This window comes from Neolamprologus multifasciatus, chromosome 7 (genome assembly GCF_963576455.1).
Source record: "Neolamprologus multifasciatus chromosome 7, fNeoMul1.2, whole genome shotgun sequence".
Taxonomy (NCBI): domain Eukaryota; kingdom Metazoa; phylum Chordata; class Actinopteri; order Cichliformes; family Cichlidae; genus Neolamprologus; species Neolamprologus multifasciatus.
In genome coordinates this window covers 22,342,340-22,360,203 of record NC_140445.1, presented here as the reverse complement: position 1 = coordinate 22,360,203, position 17,864 = coordinate 22,342,340, and the positions used below count along the sequence as shown (strand labels likewise).

The following is a 17,864-nucleotide window of genomic DNA, read 5'->3' as shown; positions in this document are numbered from 1 at the left end:
AAAAAAAAGTGTGTGTGTGTGTGTGTGTAGAGGGACAGGAGGGTGCAACTGGAAATTCAAGTGTGAGTGTGCGTCTGTAAGTGTGTCAGTGACGCAGGAGAGGAGAGGAAGTAAGGAAGAGTTGAGTAGGTAAATGAAAAGAAAAAAAGACAGACAGAGAAAGGAGAGACAGTTGAATGAGATTATTTACCGGTGGGCTAAAATCGTAGACTGATCATGGGCAACCTGGCTGACCGAGTTGGGCCTAAGAAAAGGTTCGTCAGGGAGGCGAGCTCTCTTCAGCAGCACCTGCTATCTGACAGTGGAGATGTAAGTGTCGAGAGCACTCTTAAAAACAGAGACTTCTGCTGCTAACTGACTTCTGTGTCAGGACAGCAAGAGCCGAGATCAAAAGTGGCATTTTCTAGAGTGATAGATAACAGAGGAAAATTATTCTAACTGTTAAAAAAAAAGATTTTCCGGTTGTTTTTTCCTCACAGAAGTTAATTTATCATAGTCTGAACATGAATATAAACATTCATTTGGACAAAAGTTACCTGCATGTGTGTAAATTTAGAGGTTACCTGTGAGTATTTAATGGAATGTAATACTCTGGTGCGTTATGGCGTACCAAAACTTCCTGTCTGTTATAGCTCTTCTAATAGTTGCTAAAGTGTGTGGATTATTCAACAAATGAAAGATGAGAATTTCATTAAGTGAAGTGCATGGTCTCTCATTTACCACCGTTTCCAAGAAATTGCCATTAGTGTCTGACTGCAGCGCAGTGGAGCACCAAAAAACAATAAAATCATAAATAACTTCCATCTTCTCAAAGCCCTGGCTGAAAATAGTGCTTACCTTTAACATACAGTCGAGGAATCCTGTTAATAAGTATCTTCCAGTTGTTGGTTTAGAAATAATTGCCTTTTTTGGTTATTCTGTGGCATCTCCACAGAGTAAGTAGCTCTGTGGAGATGCCACAGAATAACAGAGAAGAGATCAGATAAGCGGAGACTCTGCCAAACTAGGTGAAATCACAGTGTGATTTCGAGGCTGGAGAACAGCAAGGGAGCGCTGTCGTCAGGCTAACATAGGACAGTGTTTTGAACTCAGATGAAATTTATGCAAACTGCCTGTAGAATAAATGTAAAGTGTTCTCATTTTATTACGCACAGGGCGATGTCAGTGTGGGTTTTTTTTTCATAGAGTAAATAAAAGTTGAAGACTCACTGTTTGAGTCCAAGATTAAGAAGATGTCTCAGAGGTGCTTCTGTGTTTTTGCAGTATGCCTTTTTCTGAGGTTACACACACATCCAAATTTCCCTTTGCTTTAAGTTGCATCATTGGCTGCATGATACACTGGCTGTCACTTGCAGTCTGAAGGCAGGGCACGACTGATACGCAACCAGGGGCTCTTGTCAGCAAAATGCCTACTTTATGATGGCTATCCATTACAGGGCAAGGTTGGGTCCAGTCTCTCAGGGGTCTAATTGAACTGAGATGTACCCTCTTCCCTCAAGCTGAGTCACAACTTAAAGTGTGCTTGGCTTTTTGTCTGATTTGATATGCCAGCGCAGATTGGGCTGTGCATACATCTAAATTTAATCACTTAAAGACGTCCATCTTAATAAAATGATTGCACTGAGATCTATGACAAAGACAAAGTACTCTCTTGAGCTGTACTAAACTGTGGTTTATCTCCCTATTTCATCAGGTGTAGAGCAAATCGTCTTCAGCATCTAAATTATTCATAAACCTTTAAGGGTGAAGAATCATAAAGTAATTTCCAAATCAATAATATATGTTTCCCCTATATGACATACTTAGAGTAATTAACTACAAAAGGCTTTCACAACAACTTGCAGACACTTTGCTATCGAATGGAAAAGTTTATTTAAAAAAAGCATCTTTGTGTATGGACAATTATGCTTATGCAATAAAAGCACAGCACACAGTCATATGAAAAGAGCAAATAAGTTAAATTATCAATGAACTCCCTCACTGGATAGTGATAGAAAGAATGCAAAACTTCTGCTAAAAAAAGGCACAAACTGAGGAAAAAAAACTTTCGAAACAGTACTTGACATCTGTGGGTCCTGTCATGTGCTTACCATCTTCCCTGGTGGCTTTAGGAAGGGCCTCAGGCCAAGAACTCTAATTTACATGCTCTATTCGTGGCAGCTCTGCCGATGCAACCCACAGAAGAGCCCTGAGCTCAAAAGCAGACAAACAAATGAGAAATAGATTAAAGAGTGTGGGAAAAACACGGAGTCATGAGGAAATGACATCCTGCACATTTCATGTGGAACTTGATTTGTGAATTTCTTTGTGCAATTTATTGACAGTTAATCACACCATTACCTTCTAGCCCGTGAAAGAGAGAGATGAGAGATGGAATGAACTCGGTTTTCAGCTTGAAAAACACACATTGGATCAATGGATTCAACTGGGAAGACTATAAATATTTTTTCAGAATAGTGCCATCATGAGACAGTGATACGTGAGACCTAGACTTGACTATTTTTCCTGACCTTTTCATTGCATGAGATACTATCTGCTGCTTCATACTAAAAATAGTGCATTGCTGTAGAGCAAGACGAAGAATGCAGTCATTAATTTCCCCATTTCCCATTTAGGAAACTCAATGAAGAGGCAAACAAACAAACAAACAAACAAACCCAAAACACTTTCTGACACTACACAGGTCATTTTTTCTACACCATTCTCTTGCACATTTATAATGTGATAAGTGAAAACTGGTTAAATTAGTGACTCTCGCATGTATATGTGCTTTGGTATAAATATGATGGTAACATGGTGATATTAAATTCATAAGTCAGGGTAGTGCTTATAAAGAGTCACAAGATCACCAAAGTCATTTCATTCTTGGATTCGTTCTCTGATGAACCAACGTCTGTACAAAATTATGTGTCAGTCAGTGCGGTAGATGTTGAGATATTTCCGCCTGGTAGCAAAATAATCCAGTTACTATCCCAAGAGCCATGCTCCTTCCACATCCAGTGACATTAGTGAGGGCATTCTGAACCAAGAGCCAGCTAGCTGCTTAAGTATCATTAGCTCGTGTTCACATGTCACCTATGCTGTATCTATAAATGCATTAAATACTAAGATTGCAAAGCCTCAGTGGTCCACAAGTGAGATCCCTTAGCCCAGAATAATTGAGAGTAATGCCAGGGAAGACATAAAACTAGCCAGAAATGATTTAAGGACAGTGACATAACTCACTGTAACTCACTCATTTGTCACACAGTGAGTCACATGTTCAGCACAAGTACGTTGGACATGACTAATACGGTATGACGCTGCTCGGTGTGATGATGTACAAAGATTTACTCTGGAAAAAAAACTGGCTGGATGTCACACTTGATATATCCGGAACAATTTCTCTATTATGGCTGTTAGAGATGAACTGAAAATACATAACAGCATTTATGCTTTTATTATCATTATTCTGCCACAGCAAGTGCCGTTGGTGGCATTATGTGTTTATCTGCCTTGTAGAGAGCTTTGCCTTACTGAAGAAATATGTACTGATTTTAATGATTTTAATGGAGGTAAGTGTGTGGAGAATGTTACAAATCTCCATGAGCACACATCTTAAGTCACACCGTGTTTCCGTATGGCCCAAATAGCCTCGGAATTTCCCATTTTTGAGTCATATTTTGGGATTTAGAAAATGCTTACTTACCAGTTAATGTTAGTTGATGGATGATGATATTGCAGTGAGTGTCTATATGAGAAAGTCTGATGAGCAGATGCTCAGGCCTCAGACTACTGAGAAAGCAGTAGGTTTTAATAGGTTTCAGACTTTTTATTGTGTACTTGAGGGGACATCCTTTATATGATCAGTTCATAGACGCCTCTCTGGCTCTAAACAACCCCATCCAACTGCTGTTCAGATCTTTTGTTTCGGCAGCAAATTAAACGATAGTTGGCTTACAGTTATGGGTCTTGGGCTTTGGCATGCCAATACGCAGACCAGCGCCGCAAACATTTTAATACGTCGTCAACAATAAAGGAGGATCCATGTTGATTTTTACCAGTGGTGCCCTAGTTTGAGAACCACTGGGTTTAAAGGAGAAAAAGAGGGTTTAAATGGTTTGTTTTAGAGCCATGTGCTGGAGCCAAGTATATGGTAAATAAGGAATATTTATACAGTCCCAATTTAAATTAGATTTTTACAGGACTGTGAGGCATTTTGGCCCACTCTTATTTACAGTGTTGCTCATTAAATGGATGTTCATTTATGCACAGCTCTCTTAAGGTCCTGCCACAGTATTTCAGTCTAGTTGAGCTGTATTGTATGTGTGCTTACAAGCTGCAGCAATATTTGACGCTCAGTGATAACAGTGCTCTGGAGAAAGTTCCCTTTCTTCTATAAGTATATTTAAAGGAAAAATGACACTCTTTTCAGGATACTAATCTTTAGATTTTTAGATTGAGGACACAAATGGTTTGAGACAGATGGTGTAAAAGGAGGCCATCTATTTCCACTGTGAACAACTATGTGCCACCTGTAACGTCATCTTGAGATCCATTCCCAGGCATTTCAAGCCCCACTCACACCTCCGTGTGACCTTAATAACAAATAGGTTGGCATGGCGGAGCAGTATCTTACAAAGCATTCACACCTTGGTTCATGTGACCCTTACTCAATCAAGCAGATTTAATTATCATGCACTTTGTTGCTTCTTACCCTCTTACTTACTATGGAAAGTACAGGATTTCAGTCCTTTGAAAACTTTATCTTTCACATGATTGTTCAGGACAATAAAGGTTCAGCTTTCATAACTCTGTGCTCAAAAGGAAGCCATGCTCTCCTTAGGTGATAAAAAACGACTGGAAAGCACAAGGAAAACCTGTCCTGCTACCTTTACTGACTACTGCCTCTAGCATTTTTATTCTTCAGAATCACTATATTACTGTCGCTCGTCTCGTCCAAGTTATAGAATGACAACAAAATAATATTGTTGCCAAAATGTCAAACTGTGCCTTCGAGCTCTCGTATTTAGTCTGTGATCGTTAACACAAGGCAGCAGAATCATCGTTAGCAGGTGATGTGAAAAACAGAAAGAAAGACAAAAAACATGGGCATTAGCTGTCATTGAAACCATGCTAACCTGTGCCAAAGCAGTTTAGGTGAGCTGTGTTGACAGCGGTCCTGTGCACTGAAAACTCATCTGCCAGATGGCTCAGGGGGAGGGCTTCAACCAGGGAGCACTTTAATCAATCTGATTAAGGGGAAATGCTGCCTGTATTTTTAGCCACTCCATGGCAGGCCAGTGACCATTCATTGAATTTTGTTTCATTAGCTCTTATGTTTATCTCTTGGAAGGGTGGATTTATAAACAGGGTGAACTAATGTAGAGACCCAAGTAAAGGGAATTCACCTATTTTAGCAAATAATTCTATGATCATCATAGATGGTAACTCAATTAATGCTAATTATTATAATAAGGGGTTCAGCTGGCTTAGCATTGAGTGGCTTGTTCTTTCTAACATTGCAGCCTGGGCCACTGATGAATCCTGTTTAAAAAACAAAATGACCATAAAAAGCTGCTTCCATATAGTCAGCGTGACTTTAAGGTCTTGAAGTTGAAAACAGTCCCGATTTTGAAGCTAATTTGTTTAGCTGTGCTTTAAATTAGTTCTTTGCATCCTCAAAAGACATGTAAGCCTAGTGTATGCACTGGAAAAGTGAAATGGCACTTGAATGTGTTTAAAAGATTGCCCTGTCGAATAGATTGTGGTGGCAACAGTATAGAAAGCCCCTGCAGGGTCCTGACGATTCCCGCCCAAAACATGCAATCTGTGAACTGTCAACAGTTTACTGGCGTGATGGATCGTTTCAGCTGATGTAATGCAATGATGCACAAGTCACTGTCAGGGAAAGTAGACCCAGATAGATGTAATAATACACAGTTTAACAGTACAGCTCATATATCTGTAATAATGGCACACCAAATATAAGCAGGAAAAATGGAAATTGATTGCAGAAATTGTTAGCTGGAGACAAACAGATCATCATTAGTAGTCGCCCAACAGAGCATGGTGCATTTTTAAGATGGGAAAGAAAATGCACTTCCCTACATGCTCTATTCCTCGCAGTAAGAGTGACTTTATGTTGTGGCCAAAACAAAATGTGCATGGTGTCAATAAGTGGCTTGCAGTGTAATATGTACACAACTAAAACTGTGTAAACATACACACTTCCTCTCTTTGACAGATTACGGATGTAAGCCTTCCTGCAGCTCTGAGATGTGTGCATCGCAATGACTCACTGTCCCAGCTGGAAGCCTTTTTGTTCTTTTTTTTGAACCATTATGTCTTCTAAATATGTCCCTACAGTAAGATTATATTTATAAAATGAATTCAGACTGGTGCTACATACAGAGTGTAAAGCTGTGGTTGATGTGTGCGGATGCAGTTGCATGTCTGCCTCTGGGACAGCATCTGTCGTAAATAAGCCATATCCTAAATGTTTGCTTTTCAGGAAGCAGAGAATGCGGGATTATTTCCAGCTTGAATGCCGTACATGCTTCTCTTCAGAGAGGTTGTTGAACAGCATTTTCTGACCTTTCCTGGCATGAGGAATATCATGCAATGCTTTGCATGAGAGCTCAGCCTTAGGCCTTAAATAGAAATGTCAGTTTTTTTTCACTGGGAGCTGTATTGGTTTGCCCAGAGGCTAGTTGTTTACAGTTAACTCATTGTATGTCTGTCCCTCTGTGTGTGTCCATGCGTGCTTGTGTTCCCAGCCTTGTGGCTCTTGTTGCAGCCTCATAGACTCAGATTCAGTCCAAATGATGGATATGAAAGAACATTAACATTGATTTCTGTCTGCTCTGAATAAGCCCCTATTTCATCATGCTGTGGTGCAACTGAAAAACGTCAGGCCCAATATCATAAATTATTTTGCTATCCCACCTACTTTTTTTTTCTTATGTCATTTGATGTCTCCCTTGTTGATGGAATATGTCTATTTTTTCTCTTATGTTTTTTATTTTATTTTAGGTTTTTTAAATGAAAACTTAATATTAGATGCTCAATTTCTCAAAGCTCTTCTTTAGACATTGGTAGTTTTTACTTATGTTTTCTTTCTAGAGAACATAACTATAATGTTTAGGTCCAGGATCTGGGGAGGCCAATCCATGACTGATGCCTGTTTTTCTGTCCACATATGATTTTACTGCATTGGCAGTGTGTTTGGGATTTTTGTCTCAAACACACAACCAGGTGTCTAAAGATACAACTTATAATTTGGTTTATGTGTAGACACAACAGTGGTTTATCCCTTGAGGTAGGCATTGTTATCTGTGCTTAAAATATTCAGCCTAATGTTACATGGTTTAGCAAAAAAAACCAAAAAAACAAACAAGAAAAGAAATCGTGGGAAAGTGGTGAGTTAAAAGGACTGGAATGAAAATGAGTGAAAAAGCAGACAATGTCCAAAGAAAAACTTTGAAATACTTTCATAAAGTCTGGAGAACTTTTTCTTAAGACCACTTTAAAAAATTGCAAGCAAAAGATATTTAGCCAACCACCCTTAAGACTGAAGGGGTTATAAGCAGTAGTAGAAACTAACAGTGGCCCCCCCTTGACAGTGACACCATAAGTACCATTTAACTGCCATTAGTAATGCCAAAAATGAGAAAACTTTAACCACATCAAGCACTTTTCACCAATGGACCCTTCAGCAGCACTATCCTCATCTTCAGCAGGACTACCATTCAAAGGAGTACCATTCAAACAGTTCAAATGACAGAAACACAGTAGAGGATGCAAAAACAACAACAACCATGCAACCAGTAGAAAAGCAAATAAGCTAGCATCTTCATTCACCACTGACCAGAGCAGTGAGCATCAAGAAAAGCCCTGAGGACTTCAGTCAATCTCTGAAGACTTGTACAAAATGGAAAAAAATCCTATTTATAGCCCGAGTCGTGCTCAGAAATGTCAGGACACAAATGTTTTTCCCTGACATTGTTGGAAACGGAGCAGCCGAGGTAAATGGAATTTATCAAAGAATAAAAAGGAGGAGAAATAGAAAACCAGTGTGTCTGAGAACAAAAGGTCATCAGAAAAAAAATAATTTGACTTTGTGACTTCTCTTAAAATGTGACTCAATGATTTATCAGCAAAGGTTGAGCACATGTGCACAAACAGGGATTTGGTAGATGGTGGAAAACCAGACTGTTTTTGCATAGAAAATGCATTTTAGACAATTCCAGACATCCATCCATCTGTTCTCTTAACCTTTGATCCAGTTCAGGGTCACAATGGGGCTCGAGCCTACCCCACCCTGGACAGGTCCATCACAGGACCAACACAAAGAGAACCATGACCATTTCAACTTGCAAATGGCCAGAATCCAGAAACCAAGTCCAAGTTCTGTTGCAACTTGCCAGAAAATTTAAAAAATTGAATGTTTATTGAATCTTCTGACCACAAAAAAAGAAATATAAATTGGCATATATGAGTTTTAATTGGTATCATACTTCCTACATTTAAGGGGTTAAAAGGATTCAGAGAAATCTCAATAATATGAGGGAACTTGATCATAAAGGAATTCCTTATTTTGAAGGATGCAGACAAATTCTTTTAAAGCAAAAGCATGTGTAGTGTTGTGGAAGTTTTCCATTTAAATAAAGCCTGCAGACAAGCGGTGAGCGGTAGCTAACATTCTTTAATCAAAACACAAAGAACAGACAACCAAGTTGGTGGAGAGCCTGCATGATCGTGGGGCAGACGGTCAGCAGAGTCTCCCTGAGTCTAACATGGCTCTCAGTTAAATACCTTCTTCAGGAACAAAAGGCAGTACACAGCTGTTTCACACCTTAAGGTTCACACTCCCTTGCTACCTCCCAGAGTCCTCGAAGAGACAAAAGATTCCTTCCTGTGGAGCTGTCTGCTTCCCCCAACTTCCTTACTATACCCCCACCATTTGTCTTACTGTATGAGTGTGAGACATGTTAAAATCCAGTGGCACCAAGGCATTATACAATAACATAGTGTGATTAATACATAAGTAAAAGAAATTCCTATACAGTAGTAAAAGTTGGTATTTTAAGACCTCCACTTCAAACAGCACTATGTGGCAATGTAATAATTACACAGGAGGAAAACCAGATGCAGGAGGCACGCACAGAGGCAGGGTAAAATCCAAATCCACTCTTTAATCATAGGTAGGCAGTGAAGGCAAACAGAGGAAGGCAAAAGGACAAGGTCGAAAAATAGGCAAGACGTCCATCACAAGTCAAGAACACACAAGGAGTAAATAAACAGGAAAATGAAGACATACTAGGAAAACACAAGAGTATGAATTGAAAGCATAAAAGCTACTTTAAACAAAGACATTCAGACAGCTGGAGAGTTCTAGGCATGAGGTATATAAACTGAGAAGGACGATTAGCTCACTCAAGACCGATAAAGCAGACACAGAAGGGAAAAAAGGCAGGAACAGAGATTTCAAAATAAAACAGGAAGTGACTAGAACCAAACATTATGAAAGGCAGACGCTGACCTCACCATAAATATTTTATCATGTAAACTCTTCTTCCTTTCCTTTATTTATTTTTGATACAGTCCATCTTTGATCAAAAATGCATTGCTTGAATCACGGCCAACAAACAAATGGGCCCATTAATCCATTAAGTGTTTAATGTGTTCATTACTGAGAATGGTCACAGGTCTTCGATTGCAGATTCTGGATGTACGAGGAGTATTTATGTCCTCTTGAGTGAAAAGTTACTGGACCGCTGTTTGCCAACTCTTAGCCAGTTAAGCACTCGTCAGATTATTTCTCATGTATTTCCCGGGGATGCATTGATTGGTACTTTTTCAAGAGCACCAGCTTGACACTGGCTACATTATCATTTTGTCAGCATATCAAATTCTGCCTAATGTGGATCCTGGCCTTTATTCAATTTCACTAAAGCAAGCATTTTGCTTCCCAGCATGGGTGCGTGCCACCTTAAACTCTGTTCTAAAAACAAAGCTCACATAATACCTGAATGTTAAGTCAAGTTCAAATGCTATATAGATACTCTAGTCATTCTATAGTCATTCGTTATCTCTCTTAAAGGTCTCACAGAAAGAGGCACTCAGGCAGGCACACGGTTAACTCTAGCATTCTAGTATTCTCTAGTTTTCTTCAAAAGGGCCAGTAAGATGGGGAAAAAACTTGTTTTTGCCATTTTGTTTCATTTTTATTATACTTTTGTGTTTTATATATTATATTATGTTTATTTTCTTGTGCTGTGATAGTCTTTCACTATCCAAGCATCAGGAGACACTGCTTTTTCATTTATTTGACAGTAGATGCGTAACTGCCCGCTGTCTTTTCCTCCACCCCTTTCCCTCCTCTCTCCCCTCACTCTCTCTCTCTCTCTCTCCAGAAGTGTGACTGCCTGCTCAGCCTGGAAGCCTATTCAGCAGACCAGAAGCGCCGTGTGTGTCAGTGCCTGAAGGACAACATTGACAAGCAGCTCCAACTACACAGGAGGGAGCCTCCCGTTCCGCATTTTGAACAGGTATGACACATGGACACACATATCTAGGAGCATTTCCAATTTCATTTGAGGCCAGAGATGAATCAGTAAACACATGAACACATGGGAATGCATATATTTGTGCGAACCCCCATCACAGATGCCCCGTGAATTGCACACACTTTGTGCACAGTAACGTCACGCATGTAAAAGCCTCGTCTGTAGTTCTTATTGCCATAATTCTGATTTTCCACTCACAGAAACGCTTACATTTCTCTGGGGAAGTTCAATGCTGCCTTTGTCTGACTTAAATTTCATAGTTTAAAAGTTCCTTGACTGTCCTCAAGGAAATTTAGGCCACATCCTCCTAGCAAAAGCCAATGTTTGTTCCTGTAGTTTATGTATAAACCAGTATGATTATTATAAACAGTAACCAGCAGGTTTAACTGAATGCTGTTAGCATCAGGTGCTTTTAAATTGAGGTAAAGAGTTTGAGAAGAAACTCTGCCTTCTGTGTGAGGCTGTGCTTTGTTTTCTCACTGACATACTTTATTCAAAATCAATGCCATGGCATAATCAAAGATAATTTTTACCTGGATAAATAAAGGACTGATAATAATAATACACTGCAAAAGCTTGTGCATAAATTATTTGAGCTTTTGTTTCTACCTGCATTCACCTTTTAGATTTGTTTCATTTTTTTCCACGAAATTTTGTAAGAAACAGTTTCTACATACTACTTAGTTACTTTAGGCAGGTAGTAAAACAGGAAACCTGTAGGCTGGAATAAAAGAAGGAAAACTGTACGATGCTAAAATCCACCCAGCTGCAGTGAGCTACTGATTCTGCTTGTCAAGGCCTCTCTTTCATGTTTCAATTAACCATTCTTGTTATTAAAATGTTCAAAAATTGAATTGAATTGAATTGAATTGAATCTATTTCAAAAATGAATTAAATGCACCTTAGTCAACTATCCTTCTCTTAATGTAGCACAATGCATCACGCTTAAGGATGCACTGGAACTGATCTTTAAGAGCTCATGGGGCTTCTGCTGCCCTGATTAACAGGGTGGCTGCTGGGGACGCTGTGACTGAGATTACCATGGCCCAGTTTGGTCATTTCAAGCTTCTACCCAGGGAAATCTACTCAAACAGTTTTCTTAATTGCTATTTGGGTTTTTTTGTGTGAAAAAAGAGGTCTAGTCTGACATAAATATGGCATCATACGAAGCACTTTTTATTATTAAGAAAGATGAATGCACATCTGTCTGTAATGTGCATTCATTTGTTTAGATTTTCTCGGACTGATTATTTGATGTACCGTTTCTGTGAGCACCACTCACATTTCCTTCCTCTTTAATTTCTAACACTTTTTTTTCTCCTTTCCTCCTTCATTTTTGATAAACAAAAGAGACAGCTCATTCACTTCATCAGTGTAAAAGGAGTGCTACCCAGTTCATTTGAGTTTAGCTGAAAGGTGATTAAAAGGGATAAATAGCCTTGTGTGTGGATGGCACACCTGTTGTACATTAAGGGTTCATTTCATCAGCGCATGAAAGAGAGCAAGAAAGACTGACAAGCCGGCAATCTTTCATCTTTCATTCTCTTCTGTCTGCATGCATGTGTATTTATTGCACGTGTACATATGTACATATGTGTTTCCCCTTTTTCAGAAGTTTCAGTCAGACTATTCTCTGTTTTTTTGTTTGTTTTTTTACTATTTTCCCATGAGCGTTATCAACTTCAGCACATATAAAAGCTGTTTTTAACTTAAGATATCTTTCTAATAATATTTCCACTACTACAGTGTTTTTCTTGCAGGACAATGTTCTGATCTATTGAATCTTTCCACATCAACACTACGTGGAAAGTTGGATTCCTTGCTTGTGTCCTCCCAGGGTCAGTGCCAATTAGGCGATCCCTGCTGAGTAAATGAACACATTTACACACACGACAGTGTTCAATGTGCTCAATGGCAAAACAACTTTGCGAGCATGCTAAGTCACGTAAGTCGATGCTGTTTATGCAAACTCTATTGACAAAACAGTGTCTTAGCGCAGATGTGACCCAGAAACCTGCCAGGTTTATCACTTTTTCAATTGTGAAGTCTTTAAGTTCCCCCGTGCCCGAAAGAGGCTCAGTTGTACTCATTGTTTTCCTCAGATTTGGCCTTTCATCCAAACTAAGTCAGTACACAGCTGAAACATGAGCTGCGTGAACTCATTTTCCAGGAAAGATGCATCTGAAAATGTTGCACATATTACCGAGTAAACATCTGAAAAACATAAGGTGGCGTAAGACAGCTCGGACACGGTGGCGGTGCAACTCAAGTACAGACAGAACAACTTTTAGTGACCTCTAACACTCTATGGTCACTCATTTTAAACCTGCGGTGTTTTCAGACCAGGAGGCAGAGGAAGATTTCTTTGAAGAAAAACATATTTACAAAACATGCTAAAATGCTCGAGGCAGTTCTTGCCAAAACAAAGTTTTTAAAATTCATCACAAATCCGGGAAAAACCTGATGCAGTTTCGTACATGCGCTGCCCAGTGCGATCACTCCTGTTATTCCTGTTCCGTGCGCACTTATTAGAACATTTTATTGTAATCCCTTATTAAATGGAAACGCAGTCCCGAAGGCAAGGGAATACATGCTTAATCATAACATTGTACATCTAGCCAAATTAGTTCACTTTTGATTGCATTTCTCTAGAGTCCCTTAGAGGCAAATAGTTTGTATTCAGTCACCTCCAAATGTATTTAATAATATGTAAATTAGCTTTGTCAAATATGGGATATATGAGGAAAAGTAATATCAGCAGTGTTGCATGGAAGCTTTTAAAAGATATATATCCAGGTCACTTTACTGTGTATCTTGGGAAGTTTTCTTGGGTTGCTTCACGTTACCACAAAGGAGAGAACGCGTATCAAAAGGTAGTTTCAAATGTCAATCAGACCTAACTTGCAGAAAATTATTCAGAAAATTACAAATTTCTCCAAATAATTGAACATTTTAACACACTTTCACTTTCAAATCATTAGAAAATTATATTTTAGATTCAATTTCTGACACACTGGAATACCCTTTTAGTGTCATTTTGGATGTAAAGGAAACCAAAAACCTATAAAAGTCCATGTTAGAAGGGAAGTGGGGTGGTGGACAGCACAAAGACACAACCTCCAACCAGGAGAAACAAGTTCTATTCTTGTCCTCTTTTGTTTTACATTTTCATTTTATTTTTATTTTTACAGTGTAAAAATATGCTCAAAGGAAAACTTCACACAGCTTCAACAAGCTTTCCTTGATTACCACAAGTACACACCCTCACATGTTTCAGGACGTCGGAGTAAGATAGTATTTCTTTTGGTGGCACTTCAGTAACTTCATTTCTGCTTTATTGTTACTGTTGAATCAACACCAGAACCTATTTTCAAAAGCGAATAGACTATGTATTTGATCCGCAGTGTGTATTGCTGCCAGTGAGCAGGAAGAGCAGTAAAGGCGCTTTAGAAAATTATCCATTGATTCAACCGTTTTCTTTGTGTCAGAAAGTGTATTTCTCCTCTCATGCACAAAGCCGAGTAAATCTGCACTTAGCTGAAGCACGCACCTTCCTCAAGAGTTGTGTTCAAATGTGCAGCGAGAGCAGAATCCTCTCCAGAGGGAGAACACGCGTTCTTCAGAAGCCACTATCTACTCGTGTTAGGTTTTTCATTCATGTTTAACCGTAAAATGGGATTATTTCGTCACAGTGTTTATGTCAGCAGCTGCCCTAGTTCCTTCAGTCACTTAACACTTTTCAATGCTTCCCTTTGGAAACATTTGGACACAAGCCTCTTTTCTATTGAGGAGTCTCTAATCTCCGAGTCCTAATGAGAGTGGGGCACGATGATGACTTTCATGTCTGTTTTGTGCAGAGCTCCATTTGCTGTCAGCATATTGAACAGACGGCTCACAGCAAACATTTATCATTAACTTGCAAATATGATGCATACTCACTCTGTCAGCCCTCTGCTGTCAAATCTGTCGCGAAATTGCAGATCAAGAAAATGTCAAGGAAAGTTGGCCACGAGTTAGATTGAGGTTAGAGAGGAGGTCAAAATAATCATAGAGCCGGATGACATGATATCATACAGCAGATGTTGTCAAAAGGTGGAACAACAGAGGACGATCCCAGGCAGAAACTTGCACAAAGGCTGGTGAAATTTAATAACCTGACATACCAGAATGTGCCAGTTAGAGGCCAAACATGGTCGGTTCATAATTTAAATGCTCAAAGGAATAATCTTTTTGCATTAGATTCGTTTTAGGTTTTCGTTTCAGTTCATTTAAATTCTAAATTCCTTCAGAAATAAGCCTTTTCTGATTCTGACAAATCAAACAAGAGCTTCTCATGACTTAAACATCAACTCTGGTGCACTTTTTATTTAAAAAGTAGTTTCAAAGAACTCCTATAAGGTATTCTTGGAGGTCTGGGCCCCTTAGATACTAATGTGTTTTGATAGCCTGCTGACACACAAGAGCTTTGCTCTCCTAATTTGTTTACAGTCTGAAATCCCTTCATATCTATTTCACATTACATCATGTTACAATGTGACATCAAGTCATTTTAAGGGACTCAGTGAATGGCAAGCTCATTGAAAGCAATGCACTTTGCTTTGCTTTAGGTCTTCAAAATAAAAGCACTTAAAAACGCCACAGTTGCAACATAAATTGGCGAGCTTTTTAGGTTTTAAATGTGCAGTCTTGAATAACTAATATAAGTAATCATAATCCCTAAGCAGAAGATAAACTAATGATTTACTGTATAGGTTAAAAAGGTAGGTTTTCTTTTTTCCTCATGCACACAAAAAACATTAAACTCAGCCAGAGCCATTAAAAGTGTGTTATCGCCTTCACTGGAAAGCTTCCGGTACATTCTTCAAGAAAAAAATACATTTGCACAGCTGCATAAACAGACACGCACACACACCCATGCACACACATACTTTAATTTAAATAGGGCTGCCCATTTTGAAAATGACAACCGAGCTCACACACAGTTTGCATTTGATGAGCAATACTGGCGCTCCTTCTCTGAGTCAGAAACTATCTGCAGTAAAAGTTGCACAAATTTTCTACATCAGCACCGTGAACAGTGAAAAAAAAAGATGGTTTCTGCTAATGAACAAAGTGTGTGTGTGTGTTGACGTTTGGAGGCAGCTTGTTCTGTTCTCATCCTGTCTCATTTCACATTTATGAGAATCTGTTTTAGCGCTGAAGGGGTTATAATGCAGCATTCATGTTGGGAGAAGCGGTGACGTAGGGCGACGAGGACCCGCTCTAATTCTTCCTCTGTTGCTCACTTTCTCTCAACTTGTCAGGCTGTTGGTTCATGATGAATTATAAAAATGTGGTGATCCTTTCCTGTTCATTGTTTTCCTAATCTGCCATGTCTCTCCAGCTCAGGCGCACAGTCATGCATGCTACCAAAGAAACATGAAGTTCAGGGACAGATAAGAGCTGTCTGTGAATCTGCAGCTATTAAGTAGCATATCTCACTACTGGGGCACACTGCATTTTAAGCAGGAACACAAAGTAAAAATAGGCTGATTGCTCCAGTTTGGTTTAGGATTCAGTGGCTTAGCAAAATATTTGTTTTGTTTTTAGCACTTTAGTCATTCAAGATTTCAAGATTTTCTGACACAGCACACACTGGTAAATATCTCGTTCTATTTACTCCAACCTCACAATCCAGGATAGCAGCTGTCCACAGAAACGTTATTAAAACGGTAAAACTTGTATTCTATACTACCCTTGTTGTGTATTTGAGACTCACAAAATAAGCCATGGGCAAAGCATTGACCAGGCTTTGTCTGTGAATATTACGCAGGGTGCTTTTGAGTGCCTTACTGAGTAGCAAAAAAATTATTTTTTCCTTGCTTTTCTGAAAAATACTATGGAATTAGGTCAACTCCAGCATGTCGTCACGCCTAGCTCCAACATCCAGATTCAGAGATAAATGGAATGCAGCATGAGTGCACTAAACATATATTTTAGATGATTGTTTATCAGTCTGGTTAAGTATTAAACTATTAAACATCCGGTACATTTATTCACAGCTAAGAGTCATGCTTATGTAGCCTTTTTGGAAGGAGATCAGTAGTCCTCATCTTAACGCTTATTGCTCCAGTGAGCTAATGGAGCAGATTTGTCCTAGACCTGAATGAAGTTTGTTTTTGTCGCACAACAACGTCTTATCACCGTGCACAAAACATTGTCTCAGTTGAACTCTCACAAGGAGTGAAGCTTGTCAGGGGGACAATTATGTTAGCAGACATGAGTGACACTAGTCCAAGTGGAGAAGTAGGTCTCCAAGCTGACAGAGAGTGAGATTTAGTAGAGATAGTCATCTTCTGGAGGCCGGGAGTGACATCAAAACGAGTGACGGGAAAGTTAACAAGTTGCTGAAGGAGTGTGTAGTTTTTTTGACAGTTTATTTTCACTGGGTACACAATGAGGATAGCAGTGAGCCGTGAGCGGTGGCCGCGCATGTGTCATTTCAGTGAGCCATTCTAAACACTTTAAATACTAATATTTACATAACACGTCGGATAAAAGGCACTTTTTTTGCGGACCTCAGTGCGTCTTCCAAGATCACTGCCGACTTTACAATTTCAGATAGAAAATTTAAAGTATCTAAACAGAAAGTGAAATATGGTAAACATCTGCACCAGCACATGTTAATATGATTGACATTTCTCCTGCTCTTATTCTCTGTCTGCAACAGATGCATACTTTCCCCCTCGCTGTCTCTAATTAGACATGGATGAATTCCATTTGTCTTCTTGTTGCTGCTTGCTCTCCATCGCACACATGCACACACTCACTCACACGAGGCACATTGCATGCTATTTCTGGGATGTGGTGTCTTGACATCCAGATTTACAACTCCAAATGGTGCAGATGTGAGGAACGTCATAGTGGATCATAATTTTTAATTAGATTTCATCCTCCAAAAAGATTTTTCCATAATAAATTAATGGCATTGCTGCTGCTCAGTAGTCATCTTTTAAGAGGCTTAGATACACTATGCTTTGCTGCGCCGGCTATAAGTTGTCCACGCTACTTCCTTTAGATTTTACCACATAATTCCCTTAGGGATTGATAAAGTATTCTGATTCTGATTTGGACTAAATACGGAAAAAAATGATTTATAGAGATTTTATTGTCTTATAATCACCAGGGCGATTATCCACTTTGTGTGCATGTGGCTGACAATGATAAAGCAATGCCGCAATCTTAAACTTTCCTTAGTTTTGCAGAGTTCTTCATCAAAGCTGGACTGTGAGAAATTAAGACATAGGTGAGATGTCAGTAATGTGGCACTGTATT

General features: G+C 39.2%; 1 protein-coding gene across 4 annotated transcripts in view; it reads left to right on the top strand.

Annotated features, from left to right (window-relative positions):
• Nucleotides 1–17,864, top strand: part of rgs3a (regulator of G protein signaling 3a) — a 125,144-nt gene that overhangs the window by 53,296 nt on the left and 53,984 nt on the right. For all 4 annotated transcript variants that reach the window (XR_014874821.1, XM_085164514.1, XM_085164512.1 and 1 more), the window contains one exon: nucleotides 10,398–10,532. Coding sequence is in view for 3 of the 4 variants with exons in the window: in XM_085164514.1 (XP_085020640.1) it covers nucleotides 10,398–10,532 (135 nt within the window). In the remaining variant the exon portion in view is untranslated. The remainder of the gene's footprint in view (nucleotides 1–10,397; nucleotides 10,533–17,864) is intronic.